Source organism: Pleurodeles waltl, chromosome 7 (genome assembly GCF_031143425.1).
Source record: "Pleurodeles waltl isolate 20211129_DDA chromosome 7, aPleWal1.hap1.20221129, whole genome shotgun sequence".
NCBI classification, from domain to species: Eukaryota; Metazoa; Chordata; class Amphibia; order Caudata; family Salamandridae; genus Pleurodeles; species Pleurodeles waltl.
In genome coordinates, this window is record NC_090446.1 from 968,633,853 (window position 1) to 968,656,331 (window position 22,479).

The window sequence follows — 22,479 nt, forward strand, 5'->3', positions numbered from 1 at the left end:
TTGGCGTCCATAGTGCCAGGATAACAGGTGGACAGTGACCGTATTATAGAACTTCAGTACTTTTTCTTTTTGTCAGGGGGGCTGTTTAGGGAAATTCCTTACATTCACCCCATGGATACCTACTGAAGAATCCATATTTCACAAAGCAATAACACTTCGTGGGTAATTGTGAACTAATATACCTCGAAGACTCATATGGATCAAACAGCTTTGAACGACATCGAGGAGCTAGATCGAACACTGCTTTCTGCATTTGGAATAAAGCATTGAAGTTGTCAGATCATTGTTTGATGGAGAGCTAATGGAAGGACTTCAGTAAAAGTGTGATGTGGTCACTTTGCTTTAAACCAAACATCAGGCAGCCACAAATTAGATGAGCTACTAATGTGCTTCGCACTAATGGAATTAAACATCTCTTCTTACAAATATAAATATTCTTCTGGTGATTTGTCTCTCACTGCTGCTACAATCTTCTTTTGCAGGCTGATGAATTTGAGAATGTAAAACAGCTGACAATTTCTTGCATAACTCCTGAGCTCATGAAGACCCAACAAGTCCTGGCAGAGATCACAGAAAAACGCAGAGCATGTTTGGAAGTGGTAACACGAAAAAAAGATTTCACAACCTGGGTGAAGGAAGCTCTAGAAGGTAAAACATCCTGTCTACCTGTCTTTTTATATGTGCTTTCCTATAAATATAAAAGAAATAATACTTAATACTTGGTAACATCGAGGTAGCATATAGATACTAATTTGCAGTTTGCACACTATTTGCTTCATGACAATACTCTACATAATAGTCAATGTGGCATGGTTATGTGCAATTCTGGAACATCGTTAGTAGCCATGATGTCGAAGTTTATAGCACAGGTCACTTTATTAAGTGGCAGGACTGACCAGCCATATATATACCAACTACTTACTTGCATTTTACTTGATTTATACTCTTGACTTTATGATAGCACTTGACACTTTATATGATAGGTAATGAGGGATGGTTATGTGCAATTAAAGAACATTTACAGCTGCCGAGAAATTGCAATAAATAGCACGTCACTTTATTATTAGGCACTTCAAGGTATCATAGGGAGACCTGTTTGCCGCACAGTACTGTATAGGACATTTTATGGTCGGATGTATATAGAACATTTATAAGAAATGGAGCTCTGTTTACTGTAAATTATTGCAACTCTTGTGAATTCAGCAATGCAACATTTTACTTTATATTTGTCAGACTTTATGCGCTTTAATCTCTAATAGTGTAGCTTGCATAGCACTAGTCACTTTATATATTCCCTGCCTGGTACGGGGTCACCCAAAGAGAGGGACGCATTGTGTAGCTATTGCATGGGCACTATAGAGGTAATTTTATAATCCTGACTGTTGTGTGGTCTGTACAATATATGCCATGTTTGCAACTAGAGATATACAGTTGTATTGTGATACACATTAGCAGTACTACATCATTTTGGATATTTGTTCTGGCAGTTTATTTGATATATGCTAATACAAATTCTAGGTTTGGGATTTATGCAATCTGTAATAATATAGGAGATTATTCTATTGAACATTATCAAATATGTGTTTAGCAATAGTATTGGATGATATGCAAATGAAGCAGTGGTACCTTATAACTACGATGATAAAGGTTATGTTATGCATATCACTTTGTATTGCACAATCAGGCGTTTAATAGATGGAGGATTGAATTTTAAGAGAATCAAAATTTTATTCCAGCTGGTTCTCAGACATTGTGTTTCAAAAGAATGAATATGACTGCCGTAAATTCCTTTCCAAAATGGCGCTCAGGATACCATTGAGAGCAATAGGATGGTAATGTGAGTAAGGAGGGGGATGGACAACAGGCGTATATTGGGCAGTTGTTTGCTTTGAGGGGAATTGTCCAATGGAAGGTGTTCAGCAGAAACATCTTGACATTTTGTTTGCGGAAGCACTTTTTTCAAAATAAATTAAATGAATTGATTGTGTGCTGTGTTATCATCTGTTCAACAAATGCAATGGCGTGGTAAATGGTGGCTATGGTGCGGCTGTTGGCGGTGGAAGGAAGCTCTCAGTAATCATGACATATGTATGTTCGGTGGCATGTGTAGCTGCAGATACACATGCGTTGCATAAGTTTGCTATCTAGTGTTGGGCTCGGAGTGTTACAAGTTGTTTTTCTTCGAAGAAGGTTTTCGAGTCACAAGATCGAGTGACTCCTCCTCTTGGTGATAGTGCGCATGGCCATCGAGTCTTTTGTCAGATTGTTTTCTTTCAGCCGTCGGGTTTGGACGTGTTTCCTCTCGCTCCGGTAGATCTCGGTTCAGTACTATCTGAACTTCTCTCTTCTTTTCTATAAACGTCAGTATAGTTCTCAGTCGCATTTTCTAACTTACATTCAATCTGATTGTAATCGTCGGGGACGATTAAACGCCCTTGTCGGGTGACCGCACCCCTCTTTGGCCTACTTAGAGTCGTGGTTGTCAAATAATGTCAGGCTGATGTAACGGACTCTGTTTCGCTTTTGCCCTTGGTGTCACGCCAAGTTTCCATACACCAGTCAGCACTCGAAGTGCAAACTCTGTCTTTCTCCAGATCATAGAGAAGAAAGCTGTGAAGCGTGACGATCCTCCTGTTTGAAGAAGACTCTTAGGGATCGAAGAGCACGTCTGTTGGCGATGGCATCCAAGTTGTCGGATCAAACGCCCAACATTTTCAGCGAAGAACACGCACAAGAAGAGATGGGTCATCAAACTGCAGTTTCCATTGCAGACTCCAATTCGGATCGAGATTCTGGTGGCGACAGCCAATCCATTCCAACGGTGCAATACATGAGTACATCAGCCCCTTCCCATTCACAAAAGACAACCAAAAAGACGTTAGCACCGGTTTTTGGTCCCCCACTGCTTGCCGGCCATGGTCGAACCCAAAAAATACAGTCAGATGACCAACCTTTGGGTTCAGCATTGAAAGAGAAGACCAAAATGCATTTGGCTCCGACCAAACAGCATGCCATACCTGTTTCAGGATTGAGCCGAAAATCAGAGACTTCCACTTAGGAGCTGAAAAAACTACCATCAATTTCAGAGCTGACATTTTCAGCCTGACTAAAAACATTTGGTTTCCAAACTTCCAGAGCTGAAGCCTGTGGGTGGAAAATATGCTCTAACTACTGAGAAGACTTCTGAAATAAGGCCAATATTGGAAGTAATGGATGCTAAGCAGTGAAAAATCCATATGCATAGGGACACAGGAAGAATTATTGCTTCTCCTCCTACAACCAAGAGAACATTCTCTATCCAAGAGACTGTAGAAGCTGGGCCTTCACCTGCTCAAATATTTAAGTAAAAGGAGAAACCAAAAGCACCACAACAGCTTTCACAACCCATTCTCCTTTACGTCCCGCTTCTCCACCACCAGATACTCCACCACCACCTTCACCTACACAATTTTCTCCACAATCCCCTATCTCAACAGATGGGAGTAATTTAGATGATACTCAGCAGAATATAGATCCACAGGACTTATATGATCTCATACCTTTTAATGATCCTGATTTATACCCTGCAAGACCATCTCCACCTGAAGATACCACTGCTTACAAGCAGGTTATAGCTAGGGCAGCTGCGTATCACAAGGTGCAATTACATACAGCAGATCCCATTGAAGATGACTTCTTATTTGACACACTAACATCTACTTATTAGGAGTATTAATGTCTTCCTATGCTCCCAGGCATGCTTAAACATGCAGAGTGCATTTTCGAAGAGCCAGTAAAGTCTAGAATTATCACGCCAAGTGTAGACAAAAAGTATAAATCTGCACCTTCAGATCCTTTTTTTATTAGAGCCCAACTGCCACCTGTCCCTATAGTCGTCAGTACAGCAAGGAAAAGGCAAATAGCCAATCCACAGGGGATGCTTCTCCCCCAGTCAAGGAAAGTTGTAAATTTGATGCAGCTGGGAGAAGAGTAGCAACTCAAGCTGCTAATCATTGGAGGATTGCAAACTCTCAGGCACTGATAGCAAGATATGACAGATCTCATTGGGATGAGATGGAAGATTTGTTGCAGTACTTTCCACCAGTACACCAGAAAAGGGCACAGCAGATTGTAACAGAGGGGCAGGCTATCTCTAATAACCAAATTAGATCTTCAATAGATGCAGAAGATACAGCAGCAAGGGGTATCAATACCAGTGTAAGCATGGTTAAGAACTTCAGGGTTTAAACCACAAATACAACAGGCAGTGTTAAATAGGCCCTTTGATAAGCAACACTTATTTGGCCCAGAAGCCAATACCACCAAAGAAAAGCTGAAAAAAGACTCTGATACAGCTACAGCTATGGGTGTACTTTAAACTACCCCTACTCTGGGAACTTTTCGCAGGCCTCACCAAGTTTAGGGATGGCTTCAAACCATCAACCTCAGAGCCATCGACATCCCAACAGAAACAAGGGCTACATTTGTACAACAGAGACTCCTTCAGCGGCTCTTACAGAGGAAAGAATTATAGAGGGAAAGGTAAATCAACCACTCCAAGAGGTTCCTCCACCTCAACCAAATAGTGTCTTTTTACACATCCCCACAGAGCATACATCTCCTATGGGAGGAAGACTGGAAACGTTTTGCTAAAAATGGCAAAACATTACTACAGATCAATGGATTCTATCAATTATCCAACATGTTTATCGCCTAGAATTTAACTCTGTTCCACCAAACCTTCCTCCTCGTTCACACAGACATTCTCTGGAACAGCTAAATTTATTAAAACAAAAGGTACAATCACTTCTACGCAAAGGTGCCATAGAGATGGTACCTGTATCCCAACAAGGGTCAGGAGTATATAGCCTCATACCAAAGAAAAATGGTACTCTCAGACCAGTCTTGGATCTCAGACCCCTCAATCAGTACATTCTGTCAGAGCATTTTCACATGGTCCCTCATTAGGACATCAGTCCTCTGCTACAGACACAAGACTACATGGCAGCATTAGATGTAAAAGATGCTTATTTCCACATTCCCATACATCCAGCACATAGCAGATTTCTAAGCTGTGTGATAGTAGGCAAGCACTACCAGTTCAAAGTACTACCCTTTGGAGTAACAACTGCACCAAGGGTATTCACCAAATATCTCACAATGGTTGCAGCATACCTCAGAAGACAACATATACATGTCCTTCCCTACCTGAACGACTGGCTCATAAAAGCCAGCACAATTCAAACCTGTCAACAGCATACACAGTGGACATCCTACACAAGCTAGAATTCACAATCAATTACCAATCAATAAAAAAGATTTGTAGAGCGTGCTACTCACCCGTGAGGGTCTCAAGGCGCTTGAGGGAGGGAGAATCAGGGGGGGAGGGGGCAGGGAGGGTCACTTATCGAACAACCATGTCTTGAGGTTCTTTCTGAAGACTAGGAGGTCTTTGGTTTTGCGAAGGTCGGTGGGGAGGGAGTTCCAGGTTTTGGGGGCGAGGTAGAAGAAAGACCTGCCTCCTGTGGTGGTGCGTTGGATGCGGGGGACTGTGGCTAGGGTGAGGTCGGCTGATCGGAGGTTGAGTGTGGAAGTTAACTCTTTCGTTGAGGTAGGTTGGGCCGGTGTTGTGGAGGGATTTGTGTGCGTGGATGAGGATCTTGAATGTGATTCTCTTGTCTGTGGGGAGCCAGTGAAGGGATTTGAGGTGTGGTGAGATTCGTTTGTGGCAGGGGAGGCCAAGGATGAGACGTGCGGCTGTGTTCTGGATTATTTGGTGTTTGCGTTTGAGTGCAGCCAGCACAAATACAACTGTATCTGGGATTCTGAACCCTCAATCAGCATTAACATATCCAAACCCACTGAGAATTCAAGCGTTCCACAATCTCGTATCTCAACCACAGTACAACCACACTTACACAGTAAGGTTGATCATGAAACTCTTGAAAATGGTGGCATCATGCATAATAATAGTACCCAATGCACGTCTAAACATGAGACCGCTACAGCAGTGTCTCTCGCAACAATGGTCTCAAGCACAGGGTCAACTTCAGGATCTAGTGTTGTTGGACCGCCAAACTTACCACACTCTGCAAGGGTGGAATCACACCAACTTATTAAAAGGACAGCCATTTTAGGACCCTTTGCCACAGACCATAATCACAACCGATGGATCAATGACAGGTTGGGGAGTCCATTTCAACAAACTCACCATACAAGGGGAATGGAACTCAATTCAGCAAGCTTATCACATAAACAATTTGGAATTGCTTGCAGTGTTCCTAGCACTCGAAGATTTTCAACCACAGATCACACACAAAACAGTGTTCATAAGGACAGACAACATGACCACAATGTATTATCTGCAAAAACAAGGGGGTGGGGGGGGGGACACTCATCTCAATTGTTCCTTCAAGCACAGACAATTTGGAAATGGTAAATTCACAATCACATTCAACTACTAGCAGAGTATATCCCAGGGATACACATCCAACAAGCGGACCTCTTAAGGAGGACGCAGCAGCAAATACACGAATGGGAGATTCACTCACAAGTGATTCAACAATACTTCCAAATGTGAGGACCCCCAGACTTAGACCCCTTCGTCACAAGCTAAAACATGAAATGCCCAAACTTCATGTCCAGGTACCCACACCCTCAATCCAAGGGCTATGCTCTATGGCAGTGGTTCCCAACCTTTTGACTTCTGTGTACCCCACTTTATCATTATTGGAGCCCGGGGACCCCCACTGACTCTATTGGAATCTGGGGACCCCCCCACTGAGCCATTACTGAAAGTTGGGGACCTAATCTATTAATATTATTTATTTTTTGAAGCAGCCACGGACCCCCTGCGGAGGCTTCGCGGACCCTAGGGGTCCCCGGACCACAGGTTAGGAACCACTGCTCTATGGATCAATTGATCAGGGATGTTTGTATATGCTTTTCCGCCTTTCCCACTAATTACATTACTGGTCAATAAGATCTGTCACACCTCCCTCACTATGATAAATATAGCTCCCACCTGGGCAAGTCAGCATTGGTACACAGCACTGTTGGATCTGTCTGTAGTATCACATCACAAGCTTCCAAACAGACCAGATCTATTGACTCAGAACAAAGGTCAAATCGGGCATCCCAATCCCAGTATGCTCAACCTGGTGCTTTGGCTCCTGAGGTCATAGAATTTGGATATCTACAGCTTCCATCTGAATGTATGGGCATTCTAAAGGAAGCACGCAAACCTACAACTAGACAGTGTTATGCAGCTAAATAGGAACGTTTTGTTTATTACTGTCAACCCAAAAACATTAATCCACTTAAAGCATCAATACAAGATATTGTCTGTTATTTGCTTCATTTACAAAAAGCAAATCATGCATATTCTTCTATTAAAATTCATTTAACAGCAACAGCTGCTTACCTCCAAAACAGACAGCATACATCTCTGTTTAGGATTTCTATTACAAAAGCTTTTATGGAAGGCCTTAAAAGAATTATTCCACCTAGAGCCCACCGGCTCCTGCCTGGAATCTTAACATCGTGCTCACAAGGCTTATGGGTCCACCATTTTCACCCTTGCTTTCTCCAGTTTCTCTCATGGAAGGTTGCTTTTCCTAGTAGCAATTACTTCCTTAAGAACCTTTAGGGAAATTCAGCCATTTACTTTAGAAGAACCTTTCTTCCAAATTCACAAAAATAAAATAGTACTTAACACAAACCCAAAATTCCTACCTAAAGTAGTTCCACCATTTCACATCAATCAGTCATTGGAATTTGCAGTCTTCTTTCCACAGCCAGATTCAGTTGCTGAAAGAGCTCTTCACACCCTTGATGTTAAAAGACCTCTTATGTATTATGTAGACAGAACAAAATAGTTCAGGAAATCTAAACAACTCTTTGTGGCTTTTCAACAACCTCATAAGGGTAATCCTATTTCAAAACAAGGATTAGCCAGATGGATAGTAAAGTGTATTCAAACTTGCTATCTTAAGGCTAAAAGACAGTTATTAGTAACTCCTAAAGCACATTCTACTAGAAAGAAAGGAGCTTCATTGGCATTCTTAGGAACTATACCAATGGCAGAAATAGGTAAAGCAGCCACATGGTCCACAGCACACACATTTATTAAACACTACTGTGTGGATGTCTTTATCTCGCCACAAGCTTTGCTTAAAACACCACTCCAACTCCTACAGGCTAGCCACCGCTTATTTTGAGTGTGGCCTCCTTTCAGTCTATGCAAAGCATGTGTATCTGCAGCTATACATGCCACCGAACGGAATATGTTACTTACCCAGTAGACATCTTACGAAGTCCAGGGAATTGAAACTGGAGTTTGTAGGGGCAACTCTGCTCCTGCAGGGGTGCCCATACACAAATGGACCTGCACCTGCCCTTAGGGCTGGAAGGGCCTAGCATAGGGGTGACTTACAGTGCCTTGGTGTAGTGACCATCAGTGAAAGGGTGCATGCACCCTTTCATGCAATTTACAAATGGCAGGTGTAGGAAGTTGACTCTGTATAAACTATCTCAAAGTAAGAGATAGTGTGCACAGAGTCCAAGGATTCCCCTTAGAGGTAAGATAGTGGCACAATTAGATAATTCCAATGCTCTATTTTGTGGTAGTGTGGTCAAGCAGTAGGCTTATCAGAGGGTAGTGTTAAGCATTTGTTGTACACACACAGGCAATAAATGAGGAACACACACTCAAAGACTTACTCCAGGCCAATAGTTTTTATATAGAAAAATATATTTTCTTAATTTATTTTTAGAACCACAAGTTCAAGATTTGAAGTAAATACATAAAATGCAAGGTACTCCACATAGGTAAGTTAGGAACTTTGAATTAAAGAAATAACATATACAGTTTTAGTAAAAATGGCAATAAGCTATTTTAAAAGTCGACAGTGCAAAAATCAACAGTTCCTAGGGGAGGTAAGTAAGGGTTAGTTTGTCAGGTAAGTAAGACACTAACAAGTCTAAGTTCCTGGGCATAGGCAGCCCACCATTGGGGGTTCAAGGCAACCCCAAAGTTACCACACGAGCAGCTCAGTACCAGTCAGGTGCAGAGGTCAAAGAGGTGCCCAAAACACATAGGCGCCTATGGAGAACAAGGGTGCTCCAGTTCCAGTCTGCCAGCAGGTAACTACCTGCGTCCTTGGGGGGCAGACCAAGGGGTTTTTGTAGAGCACCGGGGGGGACACGAGAAGGCACACAAAGTACACCCTCAGTGGCATAGGGGCGGCTGGGTGCAGTGGGCAAAGCAGGCATCGGGTTTTAGGTTGAAAACAATGGAGGGACCCGGGGGTCACTCTAGCGTTGCAGGCAGGCACAGGGGTGGCTTCTCGGGACAGCCACCACCTGGGCAAGGCAGAGGGTTGCCTGGGGGCTGCGGGTGCAGTGTTGGTTCCAGGCGTCAGGTCCCTTGTTACAGGCAGTTGCGGTCAGGGGGAGCCTCTGGATTCTCTCTGCAGGCGTCGCTGTGGGGGCTCAGGGGGTCGTCTCTGTTACTCACGGGCTCGCAGTCGCCGGGGAGTCCTCCCTGAGGTGTTGGTTTTCTGCAGGTAGAGCCGGGGCGTGGGGTGCAGTGTGTCGAGTCTCACGCTTCCGGCGGGAAAATAAAGTTGTACAAAAGCTGCAAGTTTGTTGCAGATTGTTGAGCAGAGCCGCTTCTCACAGGGGTTTCTTGGTCCTGGGGGTCAGGGCAATCCTCTGAGGCTTCAGAGGTCGCTGGTCCCTGTTGGATGCGTCGCTGGTTGCAGGTTTTCGACTCTGGAGACAGGCCGGTAGGGCTGGGGCCAAAGCAGTTGTTGTCGTCCGTCATCTCTGCAGGCTTGTAGGTCAGCAGTCCGTCTTCTTTGGTTCAGGTTGCAGGAATCTGATTTCTTGGGATCTGGGGAGCCCCTAAATACTGAATTTAGGGGTGTGTTTAGGTCTGGGAGGGGAGTAGCCAATGGCTACTGTCCTTGAGGGTGGCTACACCCTCTTTGTGCCTCGTCCCTGTGGGGAGGGGACACATCCCTAATCCTATTGGGGGAATCCTCCAAACTCAAGATGGAGGATTTCTCAAGGCAGGGGTCACCTCAGCTCAGGACACCTTAGGGGTTGTCCTGACTGGTGGGTGACTCCTCCTTGTTTTTCTCATTATCTCCTCCAGCCTTGCCGCCAAAAGTGGGGGCAGTGGCCGGAGGGGCAGGCATCTCCACTAGCTGGGATGCTCTGGGGTGTTGTAACAAAAGGGGTGAGCCTTTGAGGCTCACCGCCAGGTGTTACAGTTCCTGCAGGAGGAGGTGAGAAGCACCTCCACCCAGTACAGGCTTTGTTCCTGGCCACAGAGTGACAAAGGCACTCTCCCCATGTGGCCAGCAACATGTCTGGTCTGTGGCAGACTGGCAGGAACAGGTCAGACTACACTAGAAGTCGGATTGGTATTCAGGTGGCGTCTCTAAGATGCCCTCTGGATGTATGTTACAATAAATTGTACACTGGCATCAGTGTGCATTTATTGTGCTGAGAAGTTAGATACCAAACTTCCCAGTTTTCAGTGTAGCCATTATGGACCTGTGCTGTTCGTGTTTGACCAACTCCCAGGCCATATACTCTTATGGCTACCCTTCACTTACAATGTCTAAGGTTTTGCTTAGACACTGTAGGGGCATAGTGGTCATGCACATATGCCCTCACCTGTGGTATAGTGCACCCTGCCTTAGGGCTGTAAGGCCTGCTAGAGGGGTGACTTACCTATGCCACAGGCAGTGTGAGGTTGGCAGGGCACTCTGAGGGGAGTGCCATGTCGACTTAGTCTTTTTCTCACCATCAGCACACACAAGCTGTGAGGCAATGTGCATGTGCTGAGTGATGGGTCCCCAGGGTGGCATGAGACATGATGCAGCCCTTAGAGACCTTCCCTGGCATCAGGGCCCTTGATACCAGGGGTACCAGTCACAAGGGACTTACCTGAGTGCCAGGGTTGTGCCAATTGCGGAGACAGAGGTACAGTTTAGGGAAAGAACACTGGTGCTGGGGCCTGGTTAGCAGGGTCCCAGCACACTTTCAAGTCATAACTTAGCATCAACAAAGGCAAAACGTTAGGGGGTAACCATGCCAAGGAGTCATTTCCTTACAGGTGGGTTTTGCAAATAGTCAAAAAGGGGTACTCCTTCCCCTTCGAGAATACATCTCCGACCATGCCACCGTCTTACAAGAGTTTATGGGAGGATCATTTGGCACGTCTCCACCAGGAAGTTGTGTTTCTCTTGACCAAGGGAGCCAAACAGAGGGTCCTCGTGCCAGAAGTAGGTTGTGGTTGTTATTCCCGCTACTTTTGCTGCCCAAGAAGGGCAAGGACCTTCACCCTATCCTAGACCTCCAGGCCCTAATCTCTTCCTCAGACAAGAGAAGTACAAAATGCTCACCCTGGCTCAGGTCCTTTCTGTATAGGATCCATGCGACTGGATGATAGTGTTGTTCTTGCAGGACACTTACTTACATACCAGTCCTGCCTGTCCACAGACGCTACTTGCGATTCGGGTAGGTCACGAGCACTCTTAATTCAACATGTTCCCCTTCAGCCTTACCAGTGCCTCTTAGGTGTTCCTGAAAGTGATGGTGGTGGTTGCAGCTCATGTGCACAGGTTAGAGGTTTTAGTTTTCCCCTACCTCGATGACTGGCTGTTGAAGGTAAGCATGCCCCTGACTGTCATCTCCCACCTTCAGGCTACGGCGAACCTCCTGCATGCGCTGGGGTTCACTATAAACCTGCAGAAGTCACACCTGACTCCCTCTCAGATACTCCCTTTCATTGGAACTGATCTGGACAGTTTCGGGCTTATCCTACCGAAAAGAGAGTTCAGGATGTTCAGACTAAGACTATCATACCAATGTTTTAGCCTCTTTCCTGGACTTGGGTGAAAATGACTATGAGGCTGCTGGGCCTCAAAGCCTCCTGCATCCTGCTGACGACACATGCCAGATGGGATATACAGGCTCTGCAGTGGGACCTTAAGTTCCACTGGGCGCAGCATCAGGGGAGTCTCTCTGACATGGTCCATATCTTGGAGGGAACTGCTGAAGATTGGCAGTGGTGGCTTTCGAATCGAGATTGGGTCAGTGTCAAATCCCTCTCCCTTCCCCAACCAGATTCCACCTGGGATGGGGCGGCTACATGGGAGAGGCGGGGAGATCAGAGGACATTGGTCTCTGGTGGAGTCCAGGCTCTATATCAATCTTTTGGAGTTCCGGCCAAGCAGGCTTGCATTGAAAGCATTCCTTTCCTCTGTCAAAAGGGAAAGTGGTGGAGGTGTTCATGGACAACCCCACTGCCATGTGTTTCTGCTCCACGCAGGGTGGAGTGGGGCCATGGACCCTTTGTCAAGAGGCTCTGCGCCTTTGGATGTGACTGGAACACCAGGGCATATCCTGGTAGTTCAACATCTGGCGGGCTCTCTGAATGCCAGAACGAACAAACTCAGCCGTTGTTTCATAGTCGATCACAAATGGCGTCTCCATCAGGAGGTGGCGCAGGCTCTCCTTCAGCAGTGGGGAGAGCCTTGGTTAGATCTGTTCGTCTCAGCAGAGAACGTGCAATGTCAGCTGTTTTGCACTCTGGTGTTTCTAAGGTGGCACTCACTCGGCGACGCTTTTTGTCTTGAGTGGAACCCGCACCTCCTTTACGCCTTCCTGCCAATACCACTTCTGCCCAAGTAATCCTTGTGGCTCCGCAGTGGGCATGAAGAGTATGGTATCCTGAGCGTGGCCACTGATCCTCTGATGAGACTACCCCTTCGGGAGGATCTTCAGTCGCAGCAGCAGGGGACCATACTCCACCTGAACCTGTCCAGTCACCTCCTTCTTGCGTGGAGATTGAGCGGCGGCAGTTGACAACTTTTGACCTTCTGCCCGAAGACTGCAATGTTATCTTGCCAGTCAGGCGTCCCTCCATTAAAAAGGTATGGCCTGTCGTTGGCACAAATTTGGGACATGGTCTACGAACAAGTCTGTTGATCTCCTTTCCGCACCTCGGTCTGAGGCTCTGCTGTTCATCTTCTCTCTTGCCCAGCATGGCTCTGCCTTGGGCATTCTTAAAGGCTGCCTATCTGCAATCTCGGCCTTTCTCAGACTGCCAGATCAACCTTCTTTGTTCAAGTCTCCCATTGTTGGGAGGTTCCTTAAGGGAAGCACCCATTTGTTCCCACCTACCCCGTTCATAATGGCGCAGTAGGATTTGAACCTGTTCTTCACCTATCTTGTGTGATCCTTTTGAGCCACTACATAATTGTTCTTTGTGGCTCCTCACACTAAAAACTGCTTTCCTCATTGCCATCACCTCTGCTCGCAGACTGAGTGAACTTCAAGGTCTTTCTTTGAAGCCACGATTTTTATCTGTCCATCCTGACAAAGTGGTAGTTCATACCAGGATCCTTCCTTCCTAAGATGGTCACGCCCTTTCATGTATGCCAATCCATGACTTTGCCTACTTTTTACACCCCCCCCCCCACATCTTTCGTAGGAAGAGGAGAGACTCTTCAGCCTGGACCCAAAAAGAGCATTGGCATTATATCTTGATCATTCCAAGGAGTTCTGGGTGGATGATTAACTCTGTGTTGGCTATGTGGGTGCGAAGAAAGAAAGGACGGGCGATGCAGAAGCAGAACATCTCGTAATGGGTGGTGCTCTGCACCCATGAGCTACGCTTTGGCAAAGAAGCAACCCTCTGAGGGTTTGCCTGCTCACTCCACCAGAGCAACTGTTGCCACCACAGCATTAGCATGCGGAGTTCCTGTCCCGGACATCTGCCAGGAAGCAACATGGGCATCTCTGTACACATTAAGAAAGCATTGCTGCCTGGACAGTCAGATCCGAGGAGACGTCTTCTTTGGCTGTTTGATCCTGACGGACTTTCTAGTGTGATCTTGGTTCGCAGCCCAACCCGCGTTCTAAGGTAAGGAATCTGAAACTAGAAGTCTCTATCAGATGAACAAGTTACTTACCTTCGGTAACAAATTATGTGGTAGAGACATATTCTAGTTGCAGATTGCTTACCCATCCTCCACGCACTGCGAACTGATTTGTAGGGACAGGGATTCCCTTTTCAGGGCCCTAGTTCAGGCACACCATTCTCAGTGTTCTACATGACACCGCGCTACTGGCGTGGAAAGTCGTCAAAAGAAACTGACGTCAGCGCACCAGGGTGGCTCCTATATACGACTGCGATGCCATCACGGTGACCACTTCGACACCGTTAGACGTGAAGTCAACCGATGCCACCTAATGGCGCGCAAGGGTACTGCTCGAAGGAAAATCTCTGGATCCAATCTGACGCCTGGGGAACATTCTAAGGTAAAGAATCTGCAACTAGAAAATGTCTCTGCCAGATAATTTTTTTCCAAAGTTAAGTAACTTGTTCATTAGAACCACAAAAATGACAGCTTGGATGAGTGCTACTCCCATTCTTTTTAAGCTAAGCATTTTAATCTGTTGCTAGCTGTCTAAATGTAAACTTTCTAAATGTTTTTTTAAGTAAAGGACACATATCGACTGACAAATAAAACTGCATTACTCCACTTTTTATGAACTTTTACCACGGCCGCAACAAATGACCATTTTTGTGGTAAAATGTCTTCACTAATGATCCCAAATAGGTTTAATCAAACAAAAAATGTTTTTTAACACGTCATGGTTAAGTTCTCACCATACAACCATTTTAATGAATATTTAGACCATGCATAACGACGATAAAATAGCCAATAATCTTACTGTAGGACTGAAGTGTTGTGCCAATACACCCCAATCCAAGATGAATCATTTTAATAGAGCTGGATTTTCTAATGCCCAAATATTATTTCCAGAACTGAGATTCCAAAGCTAACAATTTTGCATTAAAGAACATAGACCGGGTTTTAATAGCATTTAGCAGTGCTACCCTGCCTTTGGTCCGTGGACCCCTGGGGGTCAGTGAAACCTCCTCAGGGGGTCAGTGACTACTTAGAAAATTAAATGATATATTAACAGATTACGTCCCCAGCTTTCAGAAATGACTCAGTGGGGGGTCCCTTGATTCCAATAATGATTCTGTGAGGGTCCCCAGGTTGCAGTAATAAAAAAGTGGGGCTACACAGAAGTCAAAAGGTTGGGAACCACTGGCAGATAGGATATTGCTGGTATTTGGGCACTTACACCTCAAATAAAAATTGTACATCTCTTTTGCCTTGATCTTCAGAAAATTGTAATAGATCATATTCTGTGGATTGTTCTATGGATTTTGGTTTAGATAGTTGCAACATATCATGTGTAGACAATGAGAGATTATTCAAAACATTCACTCCCATGTGCATATAATCTTTCACTATTTCTAATCTGTTTTATTAAAAGAACAGCAGTGACTAGGGGCTTTCAAATAGTGGGCTTTCACTATCATATTTTGGCTTTATCCACTTTAACAAATAGGTGATGTTATTCGGCAGATGCTAAAAGGGTATGAGTTTGCCTTTGTAGTCTTACAGGAGTAAGATCCAATAAAACTAAATCTTCAGTGTACATTAACGTGGATATTTCTGTTTTCCATGGTTGTGAAAAATGGGTGTTAACTGTTAACTATTTTTAATAAATGTGGGAAATAAGGTTAATAAAGAGAACATGACATTGGGCTAATATGCAACATTGTTTTAAGCCATTATTGACTTCAGTGTTTCCAGATTAATCTTTTGCAGACCAATTTTATGAATGTGAGTTCATCAGTGGCCGCATTTGTTCCGTCTTTATCCATAACTTGAATAATTTATTCTGTGCAGTGGTACAATGTATATTGTCAGACATGCTACTACAATCTGCAAAAGTCACTCAGAGCTTCAGTTTGAGCTCCCAAACGTATTTCTCACCTACCATCCTTAAGCACAAGATGTTATAAATAGTGGAACAGCCTTCCCGAGAGCCACCTTTTTCAGTGTAACAGCGGATGAGATGCAACCGAAGCTGTTAATTGATCTAAAACAGTTTAAACAAATATCCTCCCCATTATATCAAGAAAGGCTGTCCGATGATACATTTTGGCAAATTACGACCTCCTTTTTTTTTTATATAATGAGGAATGATGTAACTGCCCTTCCTTGACAGAGGAATCAGATTAGACATCGAACAAATTGGAGGTGTAAGTGCTTCCCCAACATGACTGGATTCATTTTGAGCATGCTGAGTGGTATGCCATCAGAGCCTTGTGTTAATAGGTTCAATAATTAGGTCTATTTCCTCAGTTGTTAACTCATACCAGGAAGAACTAAAGGAAGTAGGGATTGAATTATTGTCTGGATGAATTATTTTTGTTGAATGATATAATTTTGAAAAGTGATTACGGTATTGCTCTTTGTCTATTGCAGTTGTTTATTGAGCACTCCTTTCCATGTTAATTAAATTATAAAACATTGCACGTTTAACAACAGGGAATAAGGAAAACAATATGTAGGCATCTTATCATCTTGCAAGTGTTTGTATTTTTCTAAAGACTTTTTCCTATGGAACATTCATCTATTTTTATTTTCAGAGTATAAAATAGGATATTTCGACCTAGTAATAACTGTTGAAAAAACGTGAAAATCTCCAGGATGTCAGTGTTGATAAGATCAGTGACATCAGGAGTTTATTTCTCTAATCATAATAACATGTTGTCCGCAAGATCATTGTTCCATATATGTAAACAATTGGAATAACATTGTAATTCAAAATTTTGTACTCCATTTTATTTAAATGACACAACAGAAATAGGTAAAATGTTGTAGAGTTGATAGTAATTGGTCTATACATTCGATTTAACTTCAGAGTTCATGATTGTAAGGAAATGCCTCTTTTTGTAGGGTCACCCCCAAGTTTTTGGAATGATGCTTCTATTTTGTGACTGAGTACACTGAGGCCTGCGAACCAAACCTTAGTGGCAGTGCTCTGACCCTAAAATGTGTATGTCAAATTGACTCATAACAAAATTGCATTGTTTAGCTTCTTGTAATCCCTAGTATTTGGTACCCAGGGGATGTAAGATGGAGCAAATGAGGATCATTTGGAAGAATTAATGAGCAAGACAGGCTGGCACTCGGGAAAGAGAAGGCAAACTAGATGCCAAACTGGTATTTCAGGGGCACATAGGTTGGAGTAGGAAGCTTCACATGTCGAGAAAGAGATCTTCATATAATGGAAGTCGGTAGAATGGTGCATTTTGGAATAGCCAGACGCCACACTTTGCAGGAAGTGGTCATTAGGAGGCAGACGACTTAGTGACCCATTGGCTACTGGCTGCATCCACCTGAAGGCACTATGTTGACATAAAGGACACCCTGAAAGCCGATCTTGTCTGGACTGGAAGAAGGAAAAGAGGACTGCCCTGCTGCACCATGGAAACAGCAAAGAGAGGCCGCACTGGTGTGGACTGTATGTGGTGTACTTGGTGGCTGACAAAGGAAAGGGACTGTGCTTGATGTGCCCTGATGGTAGTAAAGTCATCTCTGGAGTCTAGCAGAAGCAAGATACCTCAAGGGTCAGTTGGCTGAACTGTTTGCAGCACAGGGCTGCGAAGGCTGAGGAAGCTACCAAGAAGCCTGCTTCGACAAGCTAGTAGCCTAAATCTTCAAACCACTGCTTCTCGTTGCCGTGCAGCACCCGAGACCCAGACCCGATACTCAGAGTTGCACCCAAGTTCAGTAGACTGGGAGAGTTGTCAGAGTACAGTTTGGTCGCCCAGAAGGCAAGATATCGGTCAAGGAAGGAGTGTAACGTGACCACAATACCAGATGACTGGAATTCTGCCAGGTCTGAGAGGACTTTGAGATAAGGTTACCCTTACGTTTACGTTTACCCCTTTAGTCAGGACCGCCACACCAAGCCCGTGGACCAAGGTGTAGCCACAGGAAGACCTCTGTCAACGCAGTGCATCTACAGTATCCTTGAGACCACTCCATAGAAACCTACAATAAGGGGATGAAAGTGCCTGGACCTCACTGAAAACTGGTTCTGCCTTTGAGATAACTATTTCTTTGGACCTTGCCCCTGGCTGGCTCTCTGCCGGAGTTGTAACTTTAAGTGACCCCATTGCTCAAAGTTGTCTTTGAAAATGTTTCTAAGTGTCAAATTCATTGAATTTGCCAATACTTGTTCGCAATTAGGTGAAAAAGTGCATATTTACTATACAATGTAAATTCTGTATCTCTGGAACCCTCCAATGGATCTTTTATGTTGTGGTGTCTAATAATACATGAAAATATACAGTTTTATTTTATAAAATGATGTTGGATGCTTGAATGTCTCATTTTATTTCTTCAACTGTTTTGGTGTGGTTAAAATGCTTGATATTTGTTCCTTTGTGTATGCGTTGCTGCTCAGAGAGACGGCTATCCAGGATTGAGCTTAAGGTTTGACAAATGGAACCTGCTGGTCCTGAAGAAGTTGTAAGTGTTATCACACAGTGAGTTTTCAGAACCGCATCGTACAATACTCACCATTTCCTCACAGTGATTAGCTTGGATCCTGAGTGAGTGCTAAAAATGTTGTTGATCAATCATCATTGAGTTTGTCTTTGCCAAGAATAATTATCAACTTCCAGGTCACTAAATCCACCATTAATTAAAGCCAAGATTAGCTTGAGAACTCTAGCTAATAAGCTATGCGTTCAACTATGTGACTTAAGGCCAGGATTCACTCTACACACCGCGCAGCTCCTCCTGTCTGCCTCTGTGCCCCTGACCCTGCCCTCGCTGCTGCTGCGAGTTCAAGGCCCTCCACCACACGCAGGCACCTGCCTGCGCCTCTTCCCTGGTGTCTAGTATTGTGTGTCTGTCCTGTATTCTGTAGTTTGTAATTTGTGCCATTTTTCCTCTTCGTTGTGCCTTTGTATTATCTGTACCATTTTCCTGCTTGTTGTGCCTTTGTGCCGTGTCTGTGCCTTGTGCCGTGTCTGTGCCTTTGTGCCTGTTTGTGCCTTTGTGCCTTTTTCTGCTCTCTGCCGCCCTTATTGTGCCTTTTTCTCTTATTCTGCCTTTCTCGCCCAATTTTTTCGCTTTTGCGCTCTCCCCGCTCCCGCTGCTGCGTCCCCTGTGGCCCCGCACCCCTCGCGCCCCAGTTGCCCACCGCCTCCCAGCTGCTCCTCCCTCCAACCTCCCCTTCTTAATGGCGACCAGTGCACGTAGTGACCCCTGACCTGACTTAAGGCCAGGATTCACCCTACACGCCGCACAGCTTCTCCTGTCTGCCTCCGTGCCCCCGACCCGCCCTCGCTGCTGCTTCGAGTTCGAGGCCCTCCACCACCCGCAGGCACCCGCTTGCTCCTCATCCCTGGTGCCTAGTGGTTGGCGTAAGTATTGTGTGTCTGTTCTGTATTCTGTAGTTGGTAATTTGTGCAGTTTTTCCTCTTCGTTGTGGCTTTGTATTATCTGTACCGTTTTACTGCTTGTTGGGCCTTTGTGCCGTTTCTTTGCCTTGTGCCGTTTCTGTTCTTTAAGTTTTTGTTCCTTTGTGCCTGTTTGTGCCTTTTTTTGTGCCTTTTTCTCTTATTCTGCTTTTCTCGCCGAATTTTTTCGCTTTTGCGCACTCCAGCCGCTGCGTGCCCCCATTTGCCCACTGCCCCCAGCTGATCCTCCCTCCCACCCCACCTTCTTAATGGGAGCCGCTGCGTGGCCTTGCGCAGCGGGCGCACTAGAGGCGTGCTAGAGGCAAGCCTGTCTGTGCCCGTCTGCACCTGGACCATGCCCAGCATCACTCCCCACACCTCCAGACGCCGTTACACCGACAAAGAACTCCTCGCTCTCAACCCTGGCCACCCCACCGCCTGCTTCCAGGCCTTCCCGAGGCACACCCATGGACCCTTCCCCTGCCGGATGTGCAACTTCTCCTGCACCCAAGCCATCAAGCACCACAACAACTCCACCCATAACAACCACCTCAGCTGCATCCTCCTCAACACCCACTCCGTCCACAAGCACGCCGTCAAACTCTGGGACCTGCTCATCTCAACCTCTCCAGACATCGCCTTCCTCACCAAAACCTGGATGAACCCCTCCACGGAACCTGACATCGCCATAGCCTTCCCTGAAGGCTACAAAATCACCCGAAGAGACTGCACCAGCAAACCAGGAGGAGGAATCGCCATAGTGCACAGGAGTACCATCAGGATCTCAACCAACACCCATGACACCCTCGATGCCACCGAACACCTGCACTTCCAGATTTACGTCACCACCACCCTGAGAGGAACCCTTGTCTACAAACCCCCAGGCCCCTGTCAACAATTCTGCGACGCCATCGCCGACACAATCAGCACCCACGTCCTCGGCTCCATGGACTACATGCTCCTCGGCGACCTGAATTTTCACCTGGAGAACACCGACGTCCGAACTCCTCAGCCTTGCTCGCCAACCTCGATCTCAAGCAAGTCGTCACAACGCCCACCCACTCAGCCGGCCACACACTCGATCCCATCTTCTCCACCAGCAACGGCATCACCTTCACCCATACCACCGAACTCCACTGGACCGGCCACCGCTGTGTCCATTTCTCCTTCCAGAAACCCACTGCTCACTATCACCAGCAACAGACCCCTCACCACAGATGGGACACCGAGAAGATCTGGTGCCAAGAACAAACAGAGAGCAACCACTGCAGTTTGACACCCCCCGATCCCCATGACCACCGCTGCCAACACTGACCCCAACCACACCAGCCTCCTGAGTGCTTGGACCCACACCAACGACGAGGAAACCACCAAGACCATGAGCACCATCCACTCCGGTTCACCCGCCAACCCCTGCCCTCACCATGTCTTCAATAAAGCTAGCCCAGTCATCGCTCCCCAGCTCCGTACCATCATCAACAGCTCCTTCGAGACCACCACCTTCCCGGAGAGTTGGAAACACGCCGAAGTCAACGCACTGCTCAAATAACCTAAGGCCGACCCTGAAGACCTCAAGAATTACTGACCCATCTCCCTACTCCCCTTCCCAGCGAAGGTCATCGAGAAGATAGTCAGCAGCCAACTATCTTGCTTCCTGGAGGACAACAGCCTACTCAACATCTCCCAATCTGGCTTCCGCAAGAACCACAGCATGGAGACCGTTCTCATCGCTGGTACTGACGACATCAGGATCATTGTAAGTAAATACCTCCTAGATATGGTTACCCCCTAACGTTTTGCCTTTGCTGATACTAAGTTTTGACTGAAAGTGTATGGGACCCTGCTAACCAGGCCCCAGCACCAGTGTTCTTTACCTAAACTGTACCTTTGTTTCCACAATTGGCACAGCCCTGGCACTCAGATAAGTCCCTTCACCAATGGTCCTGATGCCAGGGACGGTCTCTAAGGGCTGCAGCATGTCTTATGACACCCTGAAGGCCCTCATTCAGCACATGCACACTGCTGCACAGCTTGTGTTTGCTGGTGGGGAGAAAAAGACTAAGTCGACATGGCACTCCCCCTAGAGTGCCATGCCAACCTCACACTGCCTGTGGCATAGGTAAGTCACCCCTCTAGCAGACCTTACAGCCCTAAGGCAGGGTGCACTATACCACAGGTGAGGGCATATGTGCATGAGCACTATACCCCTACAGTGTCTAAGCAAAACCTTAGACATTGTAAGTGAAGGGTAGCCATAAGAGTATATGGTCTGGGAGTTTGTCAAACACAAACTCCACAGTTCCATGATGGCTACACTGAAAACTGGGAAGTTTGGTATCAAACTTCTCAGCACAATAAATGCACACTGATGCCAGTGTGCAAATTATTCTAACATACACCCAGAGGGCATCTTAGAGATGCCCCCTGAATACCCACCTGACTTCTAGTGTAGGCAGACCAGTTTCTGCCAGCCTGCCACACATCCAGACATGTTGCTGGCCACATGGGGAGATTGCCTTTGTCACTCTGTGGCCAGGAACAAAGTCTGTACTGGGTGGAGGTGCTTCACACCTCCCCCTGCAGGAACTGTAACACCTGGCGGTGAGCCTCAAAGGCTCTCCCCTTTTGTTACACCGCCCCAGGGCATCCCAGCTAGTGGAGATGCCCACCCCTCCGGCCACTGCCCCCACTTTTGGCGGCAAGGCTGGAGGAGATGAGTCACCAACCAGTCAGGACAGTCCTTAAGGTGTCCTGAGCTGAGGTGAACCCTGCCTTTAGAAATCCTCCATCTTGAGTTTGGAGGATTCCCCAAATAGGATTAGGGATGTACCCCCCTCCCCGCATGGAGGAGGCACAAAGACGGTGTAGCCACCCTCCAGGACAGTAGCCCTTGGCTACTGTCCTCCCAGACCTAAACACACCCCTAACTCTAGTATATAGGCGCACCCCAGAACCCAGGAAATCAGATTCCTGCAACCTGAAGAAACAAGAAGGACTGCTGACCTACAAGCCTGCAGAGAAGACAGAAGGGGACAACTGCTTTGGCCCCAGCCCTACCGGCCTGTCTCCTGATTCGAAAACCCTCAACCAGCGACGCATCCAACAGGGACCAGTGACCTCTGAAGCCTCAGAGG

General features: G+C 46.1%; 1 protein-coding gene across 2 annotated transcripts in view; it reads left to right on the forward strand.

The window, feature by feature from the left end:
- Positions 1-22,479, forward strand: part of RNF213 (ring finger protein 213) — a 1,978,231-nt gene that overhangs the window by 1,108,619 nt on the left and 847,133 nt on the right. For both annotated transcript variants that reach the window (XM_069199724.1, XM_069199725.1), the window contains one exon: positions 483-648. In XM_069199724.1, the coding sequence (XP_069055825.1) occupies positions 483-648 (166 nt within the window). The remainder of the gene's footprint in view (positions 1-482; positions 649-22,479) is intronic.